The following is a 21,037-nucleotide window of genomic DNA, read 5'->3' as shown; positions in this document are numbered from 1 at the left end:
TGACTGTACACAAGCAATTTCGATGAAACTTCACCACAACCTTAATCACCCATGATGTACCAATGTTTGTTCAAGGCATTAGAGAAATTGCGGTCTTTCGGAGGTATATTGGGTTGAGAGAAGGGGGGAGAGGGGGGGTTGTCCCCCAAAATAGGTATTTTTTTTGTTTGTCTGTTGCAAGTCTTATGATTATGTTAGTATGATTCCACATGCTGCCCTGTCTTCTAGCAACCATTGAAATTGGTTTAAAATACCTTTAGTCAGTGCAGTATACTGTTTATTCTACCAGGTGAGCGCCAGGGGTATCGCCCCTATTTTTATTGGTTTTCAAGAGTGCTCTTGCACCACGAAGACTTTATCAAGATCTAGATACGTGGTATTTGGCAAATTGCCAGAGTACAAGTGTGCAAGTAGAGGAGTTTTTATCATAAAATGTGTGATCCACAGTGTGCAGCACACTTTTGGGATACATTTACACATTGCTTTTATCTATAGGGCGCAATCTGTCTGCATGGTCCCAGTGTTGTTTTTTCTGTGCACATACAGGAATCCAGGAGGAGACAGAACGTTCCAGCTGGCGCGTAGTTCCCTGTCTCTTTACTTGGCCCTTGTTCCAGAAGATTACCAGTACAGGCTGCTCCAGGCCAGGATTTATTTGCACCTTTGCATTGACATTGAACAGGTGAGAAGAAAGGATGAGAGAACACAGGTAATAACCACAGCCCGTTTTCATGGGATCAAAATGATTGTGCTGTGAAGACGGCGGACGGGATGTGTGCGAGACTTTAAAAAATCACAAGACATTGTGAAGATGCCGCAATTTTAAGAAGTAAGATCAAGTCCAGAAGACTTCCATAAAGGATGCCAGCTTCTGGAGAGAGAATACGAGAAAGCAAACTATCCGATTAATGATGTGCTTCAATAAGTACAACGAGTTAACCCTTCTGTTAACCCTGTCCTTCCCACCCATGTCTTTCCATCTGTGTCGGTCTTTGTCTATTCGCATCCCCTCGCCCCCAGTCCTCATGTCCCGTCGCCCCATGCTTTCCCACCCTCCACACACTCCTCTCAGCTCCTATTCTTCCGCCCCCCCCCCCCCCCGCCTCTCCCCACCTAACAGTGTGGTCTACCAATATTTGAGGTCTCTATTCCCTACATCCCCACCCCTCACCTCAAATGGCCTCGAGCCAGATTCTGCTTAAGATGAGGCAGAATATCTCAACTCAGTTTTTCCAAGATCGAGGCTCATCGAACAGCAGGGTGATGAGATGACACACATCAGGGACGGTCACGTCAGGGATGATCTCATCAGGGACGGTGAGGTAACAGTTGGACACAACAAGCGAGAAAATGAATGAACAGGAAAAGAGGAAAGAAGGGTTGGGGAGGAAACGCAGCAACCTGCGAGTAATATGTTTAGGCTTGGCAGGTCAAATGGGGGATAAGAAGATTGCAGGTAAAGCTGCGAGACGACATGAGATGGTGGTGCACTGCCTGCAGGAAGGTCGTTCAACAGACGGGAGAAGTCAGGTACAAACCAGTTTACTTTCGTTTACTGGAAGAATGTGTACATCCTGTCGTTGACCTGGAGGCTCAGTGGGCCGAGAGAGCAGAGGCAGTGAAAAACAGAGAGGCGATGTGAGAGCAACATTCCTTGTGGTTCGGTCTCATCATGGGAGATTCCTGGGCTCTGTTCCCCAAATATTCCTACAGGTCGCACAAGATCTGCCTGCAACCCTCTTATGGTTAAACTGCCAAAATCAAGACTCTCTGCTCACCTTCACTCCTTCATTCCTCTTTTCTCCCGCCTCTGGAACAAACTCCGCCACTCTCTTCAATCCCACTCCACCCTCCAGATCTTTAAAACAGCTGTTCACCACCATCTCTTATCTTCCCCAATCCAAAACCTTGATCTTTTCTACCCCCACTAATTTCACCCCAATTCCACTTTTTTGAAATACCAACTTCTGTCCTGGAAGTCCTTGGTGTCCTTGTGTGTTATACTTCTCCCACCCCCCCCCCCCCTTCCCACGCCTCCTCCCCCCAAGCCCTCTCCCTCCCACACATCTCCCTGCTCTCAAATGTTGTGTTTGTGTGCTTCCCCTTCTCTCCCCATCTTGTCTTCCGCTCCCTCTTTTTATATATTTTGTTTGTCTGGTTGATTTGTTTGTGAAATAAATGTTAGCTCTTTCACGAGCCTCGATTCTGTATACAAAAACAAACAAAAAAAAAACAACTAATTGTGAGACCTTTAGATTCCACAGAATCCAGAAGATGGATGTAATAATGCTGGGACTCCAGACCAATGGGGAGATTAGTACTACATGGAGATAGACAAAGGCCATGCAGGCCGAGTGAGTGACTGATTCTGATTTTTCAAGGAAAGACTTTTGAACGTGGGAATGAGCAGTTGAAACTCCAGAGAAAATCGTTTTAAAAAGACACGGAATAATCAGAGACATCCTGTGAGAAGAATCTTCCTCTTGAAGGGCCACAATGATGAAATTTTTTGAAGAGATATGGTTGAGATTTTAGAGGATAATATTCCTGGTCTGGTCCATTAGCATACAAATACATTTTTGGGGAGAATAATAATCCTGAAAATCAGGTTTTAAATTCGGACTATTTTCACTTCATGGAAATGAGCTACTTCCAGTCGACTTCCTGTTACATGACGTCACGGACGCATAACTCTTTCAATCAAAAGATAGAGAAATTGGTGTTTCCCAACCCTCCCTCTCACCACCTGTTCACTCCAACTCCCCTCTCACCACATGTTAACCACAACCCCCCCCCCCCTCCCTCACCACCCATTCATTCAAACCCCCCATTCTTCATCGTGACATACAACAACAAACAACAACAACATGCATTTTAAGGCCATTTTCCCTGCTAGAGCGGGGGTTAGCCTTGCGGTCCCCATGACAATCTTCTCCATTTTGCCCTATTTTCTGCATCTCCCCTTGTAACCCCCTTGCCCGCATTTCTTCTTCCACCACCTTTAGCCAAGTCTCGTTTCTCATTTCTTCTTCCACCACAATCCATTGTCTTCCACCACCATCGTGACATACGGAGCATGCTAATTTATGCACTCCACCTGGTCTATGGTTCATAGTTTTGTTGAAAGATAATATTAACTTGCCGAAACCCGTGGAACATCCACGGAAGGGAGGATGTGGTGTATGGATAGAGTGTACCATTATGGATGGCATAGGGGATTTGCTTGTCCGAGTAAGAGTTAGGAAGAAAGATGAGAATGAAGAGTGCGTATATGAACAACGTATTTATTGCAATCTACTTAAATGACAACGCTACGATATACTTTTGAAAAATGAATGGATTCGTAATAGGAATCGGCATAGCACCACTCTGGGATTGTCCACTCAGTGGACGGCTTGCTGTCGCCTTCGACTGTCCAATCAGCGGACGGCTTGCTTCGCCTTCGCCCAGCAGACGCCAATACGATGGCGTCGTAAGATGGCGTGGTATCGGCAGTTAATCGGATGCTTTTGGGCCCCAACGTCGGCTAATTCAGATTTTTTGAGTATGGCTGTACGTGACAAACAAAGAGCGCGGTTCGTAGATCGTAAATCCATTAGTACCGTGGGCATCGGGTCACTGGGTGCGGCGTAAAAGGGATAACAAAGTCGAGTCCTTACGCTATTATTATATAGACTGGCCGAAACCCGTGGAACATCCACGGAAGGGAGGATGTGGTGTATGGATAGAGTGTACCATTATGGATGGCATAGGGGATTTGCTTGTCCGAGTAAGAGTTAGGAAGAAAGATGAGAATGAAGAGTGCGTATATGAACAACGTATTTATTGCAATCTACTTAAATGACAACGCTACGATATACTTTTGAAAAATGAATGGATTCGTAATAGGAATCGGCATAGCACCACTCTGGGATTGTCCACTCAGTGGACGGCTTGCTGTCGCCTTCGACTGTCCAATCAGCGGACGGCTTGCTTCGCCTTCGCCCAGCAGACGCCAATACGATGGCGTCGTAAGCTGGCGTGGTATCGGCAGTTAATCGGATGCTTTTGGGCCCCAACGTCGGCTAATTCAGATTTTTCGAGTATGGCTGTACGTGACAAACAAAGAGCGCGGTTCGTAGATCGTAAATCCATTAGTACCGTGGGCATCGGGTCACTGGGTGCGGCGTAAAAGGGATAACAAAGTCGAGTCCTTACGCTATTATTATATAGACTAGCCGAAACCCGTGGAACATCCACGGAAGGGAGGATGTGGTGTATGGATAGAGTGTACCATTATGGATGGCATAGGGGATTTGCTTGTCCGAGTAAGAGTTAGGAAGAAAGATGAGAATGAAGAGTGCGTATATGAACAACGATCGCCGACACCGGCACAAATGCATGCTCTGGATTGTCCATTCAGTGGACGGCTTGCTGTCGCCTTCGACTGTCCAATCAGCGGACGGCTTGCTTCGCCTTCGCCCAGCAGACGCCAATACGATGGCGTCGTAAGATGGCGTCGTATCGGCAGTTAATCGGATGCTTTTGGGCCCCAACGTCGACTAATTCAGATTTTTCGAGTATGGCTGTACGTGATAAACAAAGAGTGCGGTTCGTAGATCGTAAATCCATTCGTGCCGTGGGCATCGGGTCACTGGGTGCAGCGTAAAAGAGATAACAAAGTCGAGTCCTTACGCTATTATTATATAGAATGACTTCATCAAAGCGTTTAGCTTCCAATGTACAAGATTGAGTTACAGCTTATTTGGATCATGTGCAGAGCCGTGATGTTTTTTTTGTTTTTTTTCTGGTTGCCAGGTCATTGAGAGTCTTCAACAAATACATGTTGTAGATCCTCTCCAGCAGGGCATCGTTGTGCACCTCATAGAGCAGGCCATGGAACGACGTGCCAAACCTGCAGGTGGCACTGAGGTTGGCGTGAAGAGGCGTATGGACCCTGACACCGAGCGGGTGCGCTTTGCCATTGGGCTTGTGATGAAGCACAAAAGGTAAAGTGTGGTGATGGGTTTTTCCATTGTGGTCACGCTTGCGTTCCTGAAAAAGATCCCTACGTTTGGCAGGTTAAATGGTCATGGACACACTTGTAAAAACAGAGGACAAAAGGTCATTCTGCCTATTGTTCTTACTACTTTTCCTCTTATTCTCTTACTCTTCTCTCTCTTTCTCTTGGTCTCCATTGTCTTCGTCCTTACTTTTTTGGACGAATGCGCTTCCTCTTTTTTGGACGACTGAATAGTCAATAGTCATGCTTCCTCTTCTAATCCTTCTTCTTATAGGACCTCTCTCTCCTCTTCTTCCTCTTACCCTTCCAAAAATGTGATTACCTCCACCAAGGAAGGTGGATGGAGGTTATGTTTTCGCCCCTCTCTGTTTGCCTGTCTGTCTGTGAACAAGATATCTCAAATGTTTGTTGACGAAATTTGGTGAAGAGGTTGGCTGTGTGACGAGGAACAATTGATTAAATTTTGGTGAATATCTGATTCCGGTTCCAACAAAAAAAATTTAAGTGATTCTTTGACATTGACTGAAAGGGATAAAACCGATACATACCACGATATCGCAAAAGGTTATGGATGGATTCGGACAAAACTTGGTGGATAACATTGTGTGTGACAAGGACGAATCATTTTGATTTTGGTGAAGATCTGAATCCGGATCCATATATATATATATATATATATATGTGTGTGTGTTGGTATATTGTACAATATGTTGGTATTTTATCCAAGTCGGTACGTTGTATTTTATCCGAGCCGTTGATGGAGGGCAATGAGGTCACGTACTGACTGCGGGACAGTGGGGGCACAGGTAAATGAACAGGACATGGGTCGATGAGCAGACCTGTTGGGTCACAGGTAGATGGGTGGGGCAGTGGTGGGCACAGGTAGATTAATGGGGCAATATGAGGTGTAGGTGGAGGAGCATGGCAGTGAGGTGACTGGTGGATGCAACAGCCAAGGTAAGTTGATGAATAAACAGGAAGAGGAGGGGAGGAAACGTTGCCATTGTCATGTAAAAGGGTTGGGTTCGATTGGGTTCGGTCGAGTTCATTGGGTCATAAAGATCAAGGGGTAGGGATGGTGGATGACATGAGATGGTGGTGCACTTGCTTTGAAGCCCTGGAGGGAAGAGTGCGATTGAACAGGAATGTAGATCCAACAATTGGGAGAAAAGTGGAATATGGGATTAAAGGTGTGCACTAAGCCTGTTCATGGGAGTTTCATCAGGAGCGAGTTCCGGGAAGAACACGTGTGTCCTTAAAGAGCTGTGGAGGGGTGGGGATGGAGTGGGGCTCTGAGGCACAGAGGTACCTTTGCTGGAATGGAGGGTAGCCGTTGATAAAAAGGTTACCTGCCAACTTGCTGTTGGATTTTTATTCGTTCCCGGAGGGTATGAAGCTTGAAGATTTATTAAAGTCGTCATGTTTTCCTGTCTTAAGTACAGCTGGAACATTATCATTGTCCTTGCCAGGTATGACTACATGTGTGTGATCTACGACTGGGATGTGCACTGCGAAATGGGCCAGGAGTGGCAGAGGACTATGGGTGTGAATCGACTCCCCGGGAGTGCCAACCAACCTTTCTACAATGTCCTCGTGGAGGACGGCTCTTGTCGCTACGCTGCACAAGGTGGCACACTTCCTCTAATGGCTGCTTTCTGACGGTTTCACTGCTTTGTTACTCTGCGTAGACACACTGAAGATTCTGTACCGTACATTGTATCAAGGTGGGCTTCTTCGCCCATTGTTCCAAATTTCATTCACACATTCCATTTAGTTTGCTTACTCTCTTACCTTCCATACGAAACTTTACTGCATGAACCCGCTTGTCCTTCACATCTGAGCACACTGTGCATCACGTGGGTATATTGAGCTGGCCGAATGCTCGGGTGGTTTTTGCCAGAATGAGCTGCCAGCATTCGCTGTTTGTCATGCCAATCATTACGGCGATTACACCGGGGAAGTGTTCGTCCCTCGTTTATCTCCCATCGACGACATCGAAGAACCATGATTTCCTTTGGAATGAGAGAAATGGAAGTTTGCTTCATCACTGAACCACAAGGTGTTCATCCAATTCGGGTACCTTTCCATTCGGTCACTGAACCACTCACACATCCTTACCCATCTTGCCACGTCATTCAGAGTTAGTTTATGCTTTACAGATGTGATGTCAGGGTAGAGCTCGAGTTCAGTAGTGAGAATGCACCACAGAGATGAGGCTGAGATGATTGCTAGTTCTCTGGAACATCGACGGTGGAATTTCTTAGGACTTCCAAGAGCAGAATCTCACAAGATCAATGCTTCCTTGGTCCTTGATAACACTTGGTGGGTGGTCACTGTTGCCTTTATTCTGATTTTTCATGCTTCCATCTTCTTGGAAGGCGTCAGGAAGGGCATCCGGCCATAAAAACATTGCCTCAAACAGGGAACCATGATTGTCATGGGGCCCGCAAGGCTAACCCCCGCCCTAGCGGGGAAAAATGGCCTTAAAACGTTCATTCATTATTTTATTCCATCTTCTTGGAAGTGCTCCACAAAGTGCTGAGTGTTCCCATTGGAAGGTCCATTGCGGGTGTGAACATTATAATACTGACAGTTTCGTCGGCGCATCTGCACGTAGGATTTTGTCTCGAACCATAAAGTCACGATTTTCACTCTTTGTTCCACTGTGAACACCATAGTTGACGTAGTGTCCAACTGACTACTTGTTAGAAATGGCATAGCACCACCACCACCACCATAACCTGCAAGAGAGAAGGGTATAGCATTAGAAACGACAGAATATCAGGCTGCTCAAACAGTCCACTTTTTTTGAAACACCCTGTATTCATTTCAAAACTTCAGTCTCTTGAACTTCTTGGCCTCATCATCAGCTATGCTCTTTCCTGGATCGACCATATAGCGAAGCTGGCCTCCAAAGGCAGCCGCAGATTGGGATTCTCCGTCGATCCAAATCTTTGCTTGGAAAAATCAGAGGTACTCAGAGTCTGCAAGGCCTTTGTCCATAGCTCAATGGAGTATTGCTCTCCGCTATGGGCTGGCACCCCAGCATCACTTCTGTGTTTCCTTGATTCTTTGGCATCTGAAGCTCTCAAAATTATTGGATTCTCTTGTGATGAGGCCAAAGCATAAGGTCTGCTGCTCTCACATCACAGGATTGGCGGTGGTCTCCGTATTTTTCTCCATCTATTCTCCAATGTTGTTCCCTCTTCTATGTCAGTACTCAGTGTTTCCTCCCTCTCCTCTTTTCCTGTTCATTATCTCCTCCCTCTCCTCTTTTCCTGTTCATTCTTTCCTCCCTCTCCTCTTTTCCTGTTCATTATCTCCTCCCTCTCCTCTTTTCCTGTTCATTATTTCCTCCCTCTCCTCTTTTCCAGTTCATTATCTCGTCCCTCTCCTCTTTTCCTGTTCATTATCTCCTCCCTCTCCTCTTTTCCTGTTCATTATCTCCTCCCTCTCCTCTTTTCCTGTTCATTATCTCCTCCCTCTCCTCTTTTCCTGTTCATTATCTCCTCCCTCTCCTCTTTTCCGATTCGTTAATTCCCTTGATATACGTCCCACTGTCAGTTTTACCTTGATCGGAGCCTCGTTCCTGCAAAGCAAAATGAAACAAAAAGCGAGGGCCATGCGAGGCAAGTTGCTCTTTATCCGGAACTCCACACCAAAAGCTACCAAGACATTTGTTATGGAAGTTTCTCCCCATTTGCCTCGGTCGTCACATTGACTATTTGTATTGTTCTTTATGAATCGCCACTTCCTTTATGTAAATGCTATTTCATCATGTAATTACCTCCGCTTTTCTTTGGCCTCATCACATTATGTAATTACCCCTCTTTGGGTATGTCGATTACAGTAGATCTAGGGTCGTCTCAAGAACATCGGGTTTTGTTGTTGTGTGTGTGTGTGTGTGTGTGTGTGTGTGTGTGTGTGTGTGTGTGTGTGTGTGTGTGTGTGTGTGTGTGTGTGTGTGTGTGTGTGTGTGTGTGTGTGTGCGTGTGTGTGTGTCGTTGGTTGTTATCTCCATTTGCGGGTTTCAGAAGGTGGAGCTGAGTCCTCCACGGGACCCCAAGTATCCACCTCCTCTTCGGTAAGGGATCACAATTAATGGACCAAACTGTTCAGCTTTTTCAGAGTTTTGTTCCAAGTTCTCTATTCAGGAATCGTCACCGAACCCCGCATTGCCTCCAGTTGTAGTTGACTTGTGGTAATATTCCCGGGGATGGTTTTCAAAACCTCAGTGAGGTTCTTCTTCATCATTCCTATTGCTCCAATTTATTGCTGGTACAATTTCGATGCTCTTCACCTGTTAGGGCGTGTGTTTGCTTCGATGTTTAGATTTTGAACTTTTTAGAATGGATTACCTTATCATAGACCTACCATTGTGTAATATACCTGATTTCGATGGACTGCTTGTTTAATGTCCCCTCCACTGGATGGTATGCTCGGAGATGCAGTACCCCCATGCCGGTGCAACACCAGATATAAGTTTTTCATTGGATTTTTTGTGGAGGATCGAGCCAAGGACCTGAGGACTCAGAGGAGAGTATAACACCAGCCTCGTTATCTTGCCCCTCCGCGCCCATTTTGCTTTGGTTGCTTGTTATAGAAGCAGCAAGTTGTTACCATCAGAGGTTGACAGCGTGACTTAGTCTTGTTGAGTAGTGGTACCTTAACACAGACTCACATTTGTTTACCCTCCCACCTGTGTGCAGAAAACCTGCACCTGCACCCTGATCCAAAGCCCGTATCTCATCCCGAGGTTGGCCGATACTTCTCGGCGTTTTTAAGAACGTGTTACACCCTCAACCCAGAGATGGCTGCGTTATACCCAGATGATGAGAATGTAGTGAAGCAGCTACTGAGTGCAGCAAGTCAATGAATGTGGAAGGCCGCACGGTGCCGCTGCACGGGGTGAGGCGGATGAAACCACATTGTCGGTGCAGGACCGGTGTGGCCAACGCACTATGCGGTTTGTCATGATAATGAAGAAGGTTTTTGCACTGCTGTTGTATTGTTGTGTAATCCTGAAAATATTTTTGGTTCAGTGGAGCCAGGTTCCGTTTGTCTGTTCTTTATCTCTGCCTGTTGAGCTTCCAGGCAGGTAATTGTGTTGTATAAAAAATAAAGGAACCGCAGTTGCTTTAACGGCTCGCTCTCAGCCGACTACCCACATGGTATAACCAAGGTCGACCGTGGGTGGCACTGCCAACAAGAGCAGCGCTGCTCTTTAAACATCTCTGCCAACATTCGTGGAGCTGTTCGACTCCACACGGTATCACCATCTATGGTGTCCGACCTACACAAGGTCAGAGGTGTGCGCAAACCCATCGACAGCATCAAACAAAGGCAAGCACGTCAAGACTCGTACCACAATAAAGATCTGGAAATGTTACTTCAAACGTCTTGATTACGTTGTTATCTGACGGGTATGATTGTACATGATCATAAGTGAGCTGTTTATGATGATTTGTTAATTTACTCTGTGGGTTAATCACAAGGTGTGTTGTTTCACCTCAATCTTGTTGCCTTGATGTTTTGATTTTTCGGTAACAACGATGTAGAAAGTTTTTGCAATTCATCATTAATTGTGGCAGGAAACTCCCTTTTATTTGAAACTAGCCGAAACCCGTGGAACATCCACGGAAGGGAGGATGTGGTGTATGGATAGAGTGTACCATTATGGATGGCATGGGGGATTTGCTTGTCCGAGTAAGAGTTAGGAAGAAAGATGAGAATGAAGAGTGCGTATATGAACAACGATCGCCGACACCGGCACAAATGCATGCTCTGGATTGTCCACTCAGTGGACGGCTTGCTTTCGCCTTCGCCTGTCCAATCGGCGGACGGCTTGCTTCGCCTTCGCCCAGCAGACGCCAATGCGATGGCGTCGTAAGATGGCGTCGTATCGGCAGTTAATCGGATGCTTTTGGGCCCCAACGTCGGCTAATTCAGATTTTTCGAGTATGGCTGTACGTGATAAACAAAGAGTGCGGTTCGTAGATGGTAAATCCATTAGTGCCGTGGGCATCGGGTCACTGGGTGCGGCATAAAAGGGATAACAAAGTCGAGTCCTTACGCTATTATTATATAGATGGTCCACCCGTCATATTTTCTATATTGTTGGATCAACCGGCCATCCTCTTCTTTTTCTTTCAGCTTCTCCGATTTTCCTTGTCGTCGCCACCACGCTGGATGATCACCCTTCTCCATCTCCTGTCAATCTCCCATTCTTCTTCCAATGCCACATCTACTAAAACTCCGCCCCATCCTTCCATGTGGTGTTCGGCCTTCCTATATTCTCCTTCTTCCTGGCAATCCCATTTCCATCACTCGCCTCACCACATGCTCACTCTCTCTCTCCTCATCAGATGACCAAACCAACTTAAATATCTTCTCGGCTACTTTCTTCAATGCTTCCACGATCCGCAATGACCCCCCGAACTAATACTTCCTGATCGTGTCCTTTGTTGTCACTCCACACGTCCATCTCAGCATCGTCGTCCATTTACATCCAGTTTTGAAATCCGCTTTCCTTGGTGTTGTCCAACTTTCCACACTACATAGCAATGCCGGTCTCACAACTGTCTTTTTTCATTCCTCTTTTCAGGTTCACTGGTACTTTTCTATCAAACAACACTCCCATGCACTTCCTCCAATTATAACTAGTCTGTCGCTCAATTACCATTCCCATATTTCCATCTTCTGTCACCATTGACCCCCCCGCCCCCTGTCACCATTGTCACCATTGACCTCAGTTAACCCTAACCCTAACCCACATACTTGAACCTGCTCAATTTCTCCAAATCTTCACCCATAATCTTCATGCACACTTCCAGCCCGAACCTCTTCCCACGGCTCAAACTGACAACCCATACATTGAGTCTTTGGTCCACCGGTCTTCATACCCCGATATCTTCCAGCACTTTTCCCAATTTCTCCAGACACTCAGTCATATTCTCATCATCTCCGCCGCACAGCTCAGGCGTCTGCAAAAGCCATTGACCGTGGCACTCCCTGTCTCGCTTTCTCAGTTGGAACATCCGTGACAATCAGGAAGAGGGAAGAGCTCAGTGCCGATCCTCGGTGTAATCCGACTCTAACTTCAAAACTCTCACTCTCTCCGACATTCTGTATTGTATCCTATAAAACAAAGGGTATCATTGTATCATTTGCGGTACTAAATATATTAACAACCAATGTTGTCCAGGTATTTTTGGAACACCCTGAATTGTCATTTTTGTATTTGACATTTTGACTGAAGTGTCTTGTCGAAGTTGCGTTGTGTGATGTTAAGTTCAAATGCCACAAAGTTTACTCTTTCTCTTTGGGAACAGCCATGGATGCAAATGCTCAAAACCCCTCCGAGTATTGATACAAACAGATCCTGGTGGAGGATTCTTTTGATGTTCTCCACTGTAATGGACACTTCTTCCACAACAACACAATGTAGGCCTACTCCGCTGCTCATAGGTGTGATCTCAAATACTACAATCTGCATTGACGTTTCTCTACCAGGACATTTTCCTGTGCTTCTTCCTTGATCCCTCCTTACCAGAATGCTCATTCTTCCTGTTTGGCTCTTTGGTGGATTCGGTTATCATTGGCTGAAGCACTCACTACACCTTCATCCTGTCCTAGTTACATGTGAACATTGACCATGCAACACCAACACTCCCTCACCTGCCCCTCTCACTTCACCTCCATCCTGGCCTAGTTACATGTGAACATTGACCATGCAACACCAACACTCCCTCACCTTTCACCTCTCACTACACCTCCATCCTGGCTCAGTTACATGTGAACATTGACCATGCAACACCAACACTCCCTCACCTTTCACCTCTAACTACACCTTCATCCTGGCCTAGTTACATGTGAACATTGACCATGCAACACCAACACCACCTCACCTTTCACCTCTCACTACAACTTCATCCTGGCCTAGTTACATGTGAACATTGACCATGTAACACCAACACCACCTCACCTTTCACCTCTCACTACACCTTCATCTTGGCCTAGTTACATGTGAACATGGACCATGCAACACCAACACTCCCTCACCTGCCCCTCTCACTACACCTTCATCCTGGCCTAGTTACATGTGAACATTGACCATGCAACACCAACACTCCCTCACCTTTCACCTCTCACTACACCTTCATCGTGGCCTAGTTACATGTGAACATTGACCATGCAACACCAACACTCCCTCACCTGCCCCCTCTCACTACACCTTCACCACCCCACATCCCTGCCACCCCTCCCCCATTCCCTCACATCCCTGCCACCCCTCCACCATTCCCCCACATCCCTGCCACCCCTCCACCATTCCCCCACATCCCTGCTACCCCTCCACCATTCCCCCACATCCCTGCCACGCCTCCACCATTCCCCCACATCCCTGCCACGCCTCCACCATTCCCCCACATCCCTGCCACCCCTCCACCATTCCCCCACATCCCTGCCACCCCCCCCCCCCAATCCCTGCCACCCCCCCCCCCAATCCCTGCCACCCCTCCACATCCCTGCCACCCCTCCACCATTCCCCCACATCCCTGCGACCCCTCCACCATTCCCCCACATCCCTGCCACCCCTCCACCATTCCCCCACATCCCTGCCACCCCTCCACCATTCCCCCACATCCCTGCCACCCCTCCCCCATTCCCCCACATGCCTGCCACCCCTCCACCATTCCCCCACATCCCTGCCACCCCTCCACCATTCCCCCACATCCCTGCTACCCCTCCACCATTCCCTCACATCCCTGCCACGCCTCCACCATTCCCCCACATCCCTGCCACGCCTCCACCATTCCCCCACACCCCTGCCACCCCTCCACCATTCCCCCACATCCCTGCCACCCCCCCCCCACATCCCTGCCACCCCCTCCACATCCCTGCCACCCCTCCACCATTTCCCCACATCCCTGCCACCCCTCCACCATTCCCCCACATCCCTGCCATCCCTCCACCATTCACCCACATCCCTGCCACCCCTCCACCATTCATCCACATCCCTGCCACCCCTCCACCATTCACCCACATCCCTGCCACCCTTCCACCATTCCCCCACATCCCTGCCACCCCTCCACCATTCCCCCACATCCCTGCTACCCCTCCACCATTCCCCCACATCCCTGCCACGCCTCCACCATTCCCCCACATCCCTGCCACGCCTCCACCATTCCCCTACATCCCTGCCACCCCTCCACCATTCCCCCACATCCCTGCCACCCCCCCCCACATCCCTGCCACCCCTCCACATCCCTGCCACCCCTCCACCATTCCCCCACATCCCTGCCACCCTTCCACATCCCTGCCACCCCTCCACCATTCCCCCACATCCCTGCCACCCCTCCACCATTCCCCCACATCCCTGCCACCCCTCCCCCATTCCCCCACATGCCTGCCACCCCTCCACCATTCCCCCACATCCCTGCCACCCCTCCACCATTCCCCCACATCCCTGCCACCCCTCCACATCCCTGCCACCCCTCCACCATTCCCCCACATCCCTGCCACCCTTCCACCATTCCCCCACATCCCTGCCACCCCTCCCCCATTCCCCCACATGCCTGCCACCCCTCCACCATTCCCCCACATCCCTGCCACCCCTCCACCATTCCCCCACATCCCTGCTACCCCTCCACCATTCCCTCACATCCCTGCCACGCCTCCACCATTCCCCCACATCCCTGCCACCCCCCCCCCACATCCCTGCCACCCCCCCCCACATCCCTGCCACCCCCCCCCCACATCCCTGCCACCCCTCCACCATTCCCCCACATCCCTGCCACCCCTCCACCATTCCCCCACATCCCTGCCACCCCTCCACCATTCCCCCACATCCCTGCCACCCCTCCACCATTCCCCCACATCCCTGCCACCCCTCCACCATTCCCCCACATCCCTGCCACCCCTTCCCCATTCCCCCACATGCCTGCCACCCCTCCACCATTCCCCCACATCCCTGCCACCCCTCCACCATTCCCTCACATCCCTGCCACCCCTCCCCCATTCCCCCACATGCCTGCCACCCCTCCACCATTCCCCCACATCCCTGCCACCCCTCCACCATTCCCCCACATCCCTGCCACCCCTCCACCATTCCCCCACATCCCTGCTACCCCTCCACCATTCCCTCACATCCCTGCCATCCCTCCACCATTCACCCACATCCCTGCCACCCCTCCACCATTCACCCACATCCCTGCCACCCCTCCACCATTCACCCACATCCCTGCCACCCCTCCACCATTCCCCCACATCCCTGCCGCCCCTCCACCATGCCCCCACAATCCCCCATCATTCATTTTGTCTCCCATCGTTTCTTCAAAATCCCACTGATCCGTTTCAACATACTGAGAACCTTCAGAGTTGTTAATGGAGGAACCGGTATCGGAATCCGAGATCAAATAGTGTGTTCTACCTTTTGTATCAAGATGATATCGCATGACGTCACTGGCAAAATCGAAAATCGGCCCAAGGGTTACTTTCGACACTATGATTGGTAAAAAGACATGATCAATGATTTTCATAAGAAAAAAATTTCCGTTGGGGTTTCCGTTTGATGAAGATTCTACATTAGAACATAACGCAAGCTCATAAAAAGCAAAATCACAGCCACAGGCTTTTTAGCTCGCTGTACGTGTTGAAATGTAGAGAAGTAAAGTATAAATAAATCTATTATACAGGTTGAAGTTTTTGTCTGTCCATGTGTCCGCCGACTCCAGTTTCAGGCGGCTGCTTTCGGTGCTGCTTTTCCTTGTCTAGCCTGGGTTCAAATCATGGCCCAGCTCTAAACTCTCATCCTGGTGATTTATTGTGACTGAAACTCGTTTTTGCAATGAAAACGAGTAATAACTGGCACATGGCGTCTCCCAGCACGGGCAACTCGTATGTGGCTGAATTGGTTTTCGATTAATCAATTAATTGATTAATTACTTAATTATTATCGATTTATTAAGTACTTATTTATTTTAATTTCTCATGTCAGGCACCTTTTGAGCTAGGAAGCTGATATTTGGACACTACAATGACCAAGTGATTTGGCTGCAAACGGTATTTCTGATTTATTGATTTATTAATCAATCGATTAATTACTTAATTATTATCGATTTATTAAGTACTTATTTATTTTAATTTCTCATGTCGGGCACCTTTTGAGCTAGGAAGCTGATATTTGGACACTACAATGACCAAGTGATTGAGCTGCAAATGGTATTTCTGATTTATTGATTTATTAATCAATCGATTAATTACTTAATTATTATCGATTTATTAAGTACTTATTTATTTTAATTTCTCATGTCAGGCACCTTTTGAGCTAGGAAACTGATATTTGGACACTACAATGACCAAGTGATTTGGCTGCAAACGGTATTTCTGATTTATTGATTAATCAATCGATTAATTACTTAATTATTATCGATTTATTAAGTACTTATTTATTTTAATTTCTCATGTCAGGCACCTTTTGAGCGAGGAAGCTGATATTTGGACACTGCAATGACCAAGTGATTGAGCTGCAAACGGTATTTTTGATTTATTGATTTATTAATCAATCGATTAATTACTTAATTATTATCGATTTATTAAGTACTTATTTATTTTAATTTCTCATGTCCGGCACCTTTTGAGCTAGGAAGCTGATATTTGGACACTGCAATGACCAAGTGATTTGGCTGCAAACGGTATTTCTGATTTATTGATTTATTAATCAATCGATTAATTACTTAATTATTATCGATTTATTAAGTACTTATTTATTTTAATTTCTCATGTCAGGCACCTTTTGAGCTAGGAAGCTGATATTTGGACACTACAATGACCAAGTGATTGAGCTGCAAACGGTATTTTTGATTTATTGATTTCTTAATCAATCGATTAATTACTTAATTATTATCGATTTATTAAGTACTTATTTATTTTAATTTCTCATGTCAGGCACCTTTTGAGCTAGGAAGCTGATATTTGGACACTACAATGACCAAGTGATTTGGCTGCAAATGGTATTTCTGATTTATTGATTTATTAATCAATCGATTAATTACTTAATTATTATCGATTTATTAAGTACTTATTTATTTTAATTTCTCATGTCAGGCACCTTTTGAGCTAGGAAGCTGATATTTGGACACTACAATGACCAAGTGATTTGGCTGCAAACGGTATTTCTGATTTATTGATTTATTAATCAATCGATTAATTACTTAATTATTATCGATTTATTAAGTACTTATTTATTTTAATTTCTCATGTCAGGCACCTTTTGAGCTAGGAAGCTGATATTTGGACACTACAATGACCAAGTGATTTGGCTGCAAACGGTATTTCTGATTTATTGATTTATTAATCAATCGATTAATTACTTAATTATTATCGATTTATTAAGTACTTATTTATTTTAATTTCTCATGTCAGGCACCTTTTGAGCTAGGAAGCTGATATTTGGACACTACAATGACCAAGTGATTGGGCTGCAAACGGTATTTTTGATTTATTGATTTATTAATCAATCGATTAATTACTTAATTATTATCAATTTATTAAGTACTTATTTAGTTTAATTTCTCATGTCAGGTACATTTTGAGCTAGGAAGCTGATATTTGGACACTACAATGACCAAGTGATTTGGCTGCAAACGGTATTTCTGATTTATTGATTTATTAATCAATCGATTAATTACTTAATTATTATCGATTTATTAAGTACTTATTTATTTTAATTTCTCATGTCAGGCACCTTTTGAGCTAGGAAGCTGATATTTGGACACTACAATGACCAAGTGATTTGGCTGCAAACGGTATTTCTGATTTATTGATTTATTAATCAGTCGATTAATTACTTAATTATTATCGATTTATTAAGTACTTATTTATTTTAATTTCTCATGTCAGGCACCTTTTGAGCTAGGAAGCTGATATTTGGACACTACAATGACCAAGTGATTGAGCTGCAAACGGTATTTTTGATTTATTGATTTATTAATCAATCGATTAATTACTTAATTATTATCGATTTATTAAGTACTTATTTATTTTAATTTCTCATGTCAGGCACCTTTTGAGCTAGGAAGCTGATATTTGGACACTACAATGACCAAGTGATTTGGCTGCAAATGGTATTTCTGATTTATTGATTTATTAATCAATCGATTAATTACTTAATTATTATCGATTTATTAAGTACTTATTTATTTTAATTTCTCATGTCAGGCACCTTTTGAGCTAGGAAGCTGATATTTGGACACTACAATGACCAAGTGATTTGGCTGCAAACGGTATTTCTGATTTATTGATTTATTAATCAATCGATTAATTACTTAATTATTATCGATTTATTAAGTACTTATTTATTTTAATTTCTCATGTCAGGCACCTTTTGAGCTAGGAAGCTGATATTTGGACACTACAATGACCAAGTGATTTGGCTGCAAACGGTATTTCTGATTTATTGATTTTTTTATCAATCGATTAATTACTTAATTATTATCGATTTATTAAGTACTTATTTATTTTAATTTCTCATGTCAGGCACCTTTTGAGCTAGGAAGCTGATATTTGGACACTACAATGACCAAGTGATTTGGCTGCAAACGGTATTTTTGATTTATTGATTTATTAATCAATCGATTAATTACTTAATTATTATCGATTTATTAAGTACTTATTTATTTTAATTTCTCATGTCAGGCACCTTTTGAGCTAGGAATCTGATATTTGGACACTACAATGACCAAGTGATTTGGCTGCAAACGGTATTTCTGATTTAATGATTTATTAATCAATCGATTAATTACTTAATTATTATCGATTTATTAAGTACTTATTTATTTTAATTTCTCATGTCAGGCACCTTTTGAGCTAGGAAGCTGATATTTGGACACTACAATGACCAAGTGATTTGGCTGCAAACGGTATTTCTGATTTATTGATTTATTAATCAATCGATTAATTACTTAATTATTATCGATTTATTAAGTACTTATTTATTTTAATTTCTCATGTCAGGCACCTTTTGAGCTAGGAAGCTGATATTTGGACACTACAATGACCAAGTGATTGGGCTGCAAACGGTATTTTTGATTTATTGATTTATTAATCAATCGATTAATTACTTAATTATTATCAATTTATTAAGTACTTATTTATTTTAATTTCTCATGTCAGGTACATTTTGAGCTAGGAAGCTGATATTTGGACACTACAATGACCAAGTGATTTGGCTGCAAACGGTATTTCTGATTTATTGATTTATTAATCAATCGATTAATTACTTAATTATTATCGATTTATTAAGTACTTATTTATTTTAATTTCTCATGTCAGGCACCTTTTGAGCTAGGAAGCTGATATTTGGACACTACAATGACCGAGTGATTTGGCTGCAAACGGTATTTCTGATTTATTGATTTATTAATCAATCGATTAATTACTTAATTATTCGAGATATAAATAAATTTTCAAAAGGTTACATATTTAAATGACACGTTGGTGGTTTCGGTATGTTATTGACCAATTGATGAGTAAATTAATTTTATTATTATTATTATTATTATTAATATTTTTGAATTACCGGTACGCAATTAATCAATACATTATTGTATCCAATCAATCCATTCCTCTTTTCTCCCGCCTCTGGAACAAACTCCCTCACCCTTTTTCAATCCCACTCCTCCCTCCAGGTCTTTAAAATAGCTGTTCACCACCATCTCTTATCTTCCCCCATCGAAAACCTTGATCCCCGTTAATACACCCCAGATTGGGGAAAACCCCGTTAATTCACCCCAGATCGGGGAAAACCCCGTTAATTCACCCCAGATCCACTTTTTTGAAATTCCGACTCTTTTCCTGGAAGTCCTAGCAGTGTCCATGTGTTTTATACCTCTCTCCCCTCCCCCCCCCCTCCCCGTGATTTCTCCCCCCCAAGTCCTCTCCCTCCCACAGATCTCCCGATGTCTCTGCTCTCAAATATTGTATTTGTGTGCTTCCCTGTCTCCCCGTCTTGTCTCCCGCTCCCTTTATCTTATGTTTTATGTGTCAGTTTGTCTTTTTGTGATTCATGTTAGCTCTTACACGAGCCTCGATCTTGTGTACAAAAAAAAAAAAAAAAATTTGTACACCTCTCCCTCCCAATTACGGCTCAATGTATGTTATCGAAGATTTTTCAAGTATATTGGTCGGTTGCGTTTATTCTGTTTGTTTGTTTGTCACTGGCCTAGAGGTCACAATTTTCAACCGATCTTCACGAAACTTCATCAAGTTGTAGAGGTCGTCACAATTGAGAAGCCTGTTGATTGAGGTCAAAGGTCATCTGGAGGTCAAATTTCTAAAATCGCCATTTTAAATCCGATTGACTTGAAAATTGAACAGCATTAATTTGCACATTGAGTCACTAAATTGAGGAACAAATTATTTTTGATGTCAAAACGTCCAAGGTCAACTCTCGGTCAAATTTCCAAAATCATCAATTTTCATCCCATTCACTTGGAAATTGAACAGCATTTGCACATTGAGTCAATTAATTTGGAAACCAACTATTTTTGAGGTCAAAGGTCAACTCTAGGTCAAACTTCTAAAATCAATTTTCATCTAAAAATCGTCACTTTTCATTCTATTGACCCGAGCTTTGATCAAGATCGCCAGTTTTGATCTTGAAATGGCCAATTTGATGGATCAATTGTAACCTTTTGGGGGGGGGGGGGGGCTTGGATTGGGGAGGGGGTGGATTTTGCAAGTATCGTGCCCTGCATGAAGTCTTCATGTTTATTTATTTAGCATGGAGGTGGTGTACTTTCAATGTATCTACTCGTCTTTCTTCGCTTTTAAATTTGTTTTCTCCACAACATTTTCCGTCGGCTTGGGCAGGGCGTTTCACGTATCAGAGATAAAAGGACTCGATCTCGCTTCCATCGGCCCAGACGAATGAAATATTACGTCGCACACAATACGAGATCAAATGTTGAATACGACACGAATCCCTCAGGCTCAGGCCTGTTGGCAGCGCTCGGTGGTTCTTACGCGTGACGTCAC

The 21,037-nt window shown here is 44.7% G+C and overlaps 1 protein-coding gene across 5 annotated transcripts in view; it reads left to right on the top strand.

The window, feature by feature from the left end:
- Nucleotides 1-10,391, top strand: part of FBXO21 (F-box protein 21) — a 36,529-nt gene extending 26,138 nt beyond the window's left edge. For all 5 annotated transcript variants that reach the window (XM_068129545.2, XM_068129547.2, XM_068129546.2 and 2 more), the window contains exons 9-12: nucleotides 547-682; nucleotides 4,798-4,988; nucleotides 6,472-6,629; nucleotides 9,712-10,391. In XM_068129545.2, the coding sequence (XP_067985646.2) occupies nucleotides 547-682; nucleotides 4,798-4,988; nucleotides 6,472-6,629; nucleotides 9,712-9,878 (652 nt within the window). In that variant the 3' untranslated portion in view covers nucleotides 9,879-10,391. The remainder of the gene's footprint in view (nucleotides 1-546; nucleotides 683-4,797; nucleotides 4,989-6,471; nucleotides 6,630-9,711) is intronic.
- The last annotated feature ends 10,646 nt before the right edge of the window (nucleotides 10,392-21,037 follow it).

Source organism: Myxine glutinosa, chromosome 9 (genome assembly GCF_964187855.1).
Source record: "Myxine glutinosa chromosome 9, kmMyxGlut1.1, whole genome shotgun sequence".
Lineage (NCBI taxonomy): Eukaryota > Metazoa > Chordata > Myxini > Myxiniformes > Myxinidae > Myxine > Myxine glutinosa.
This window is presented reverse-complemented; position numbering and strand designations above follow the sequence as displayed.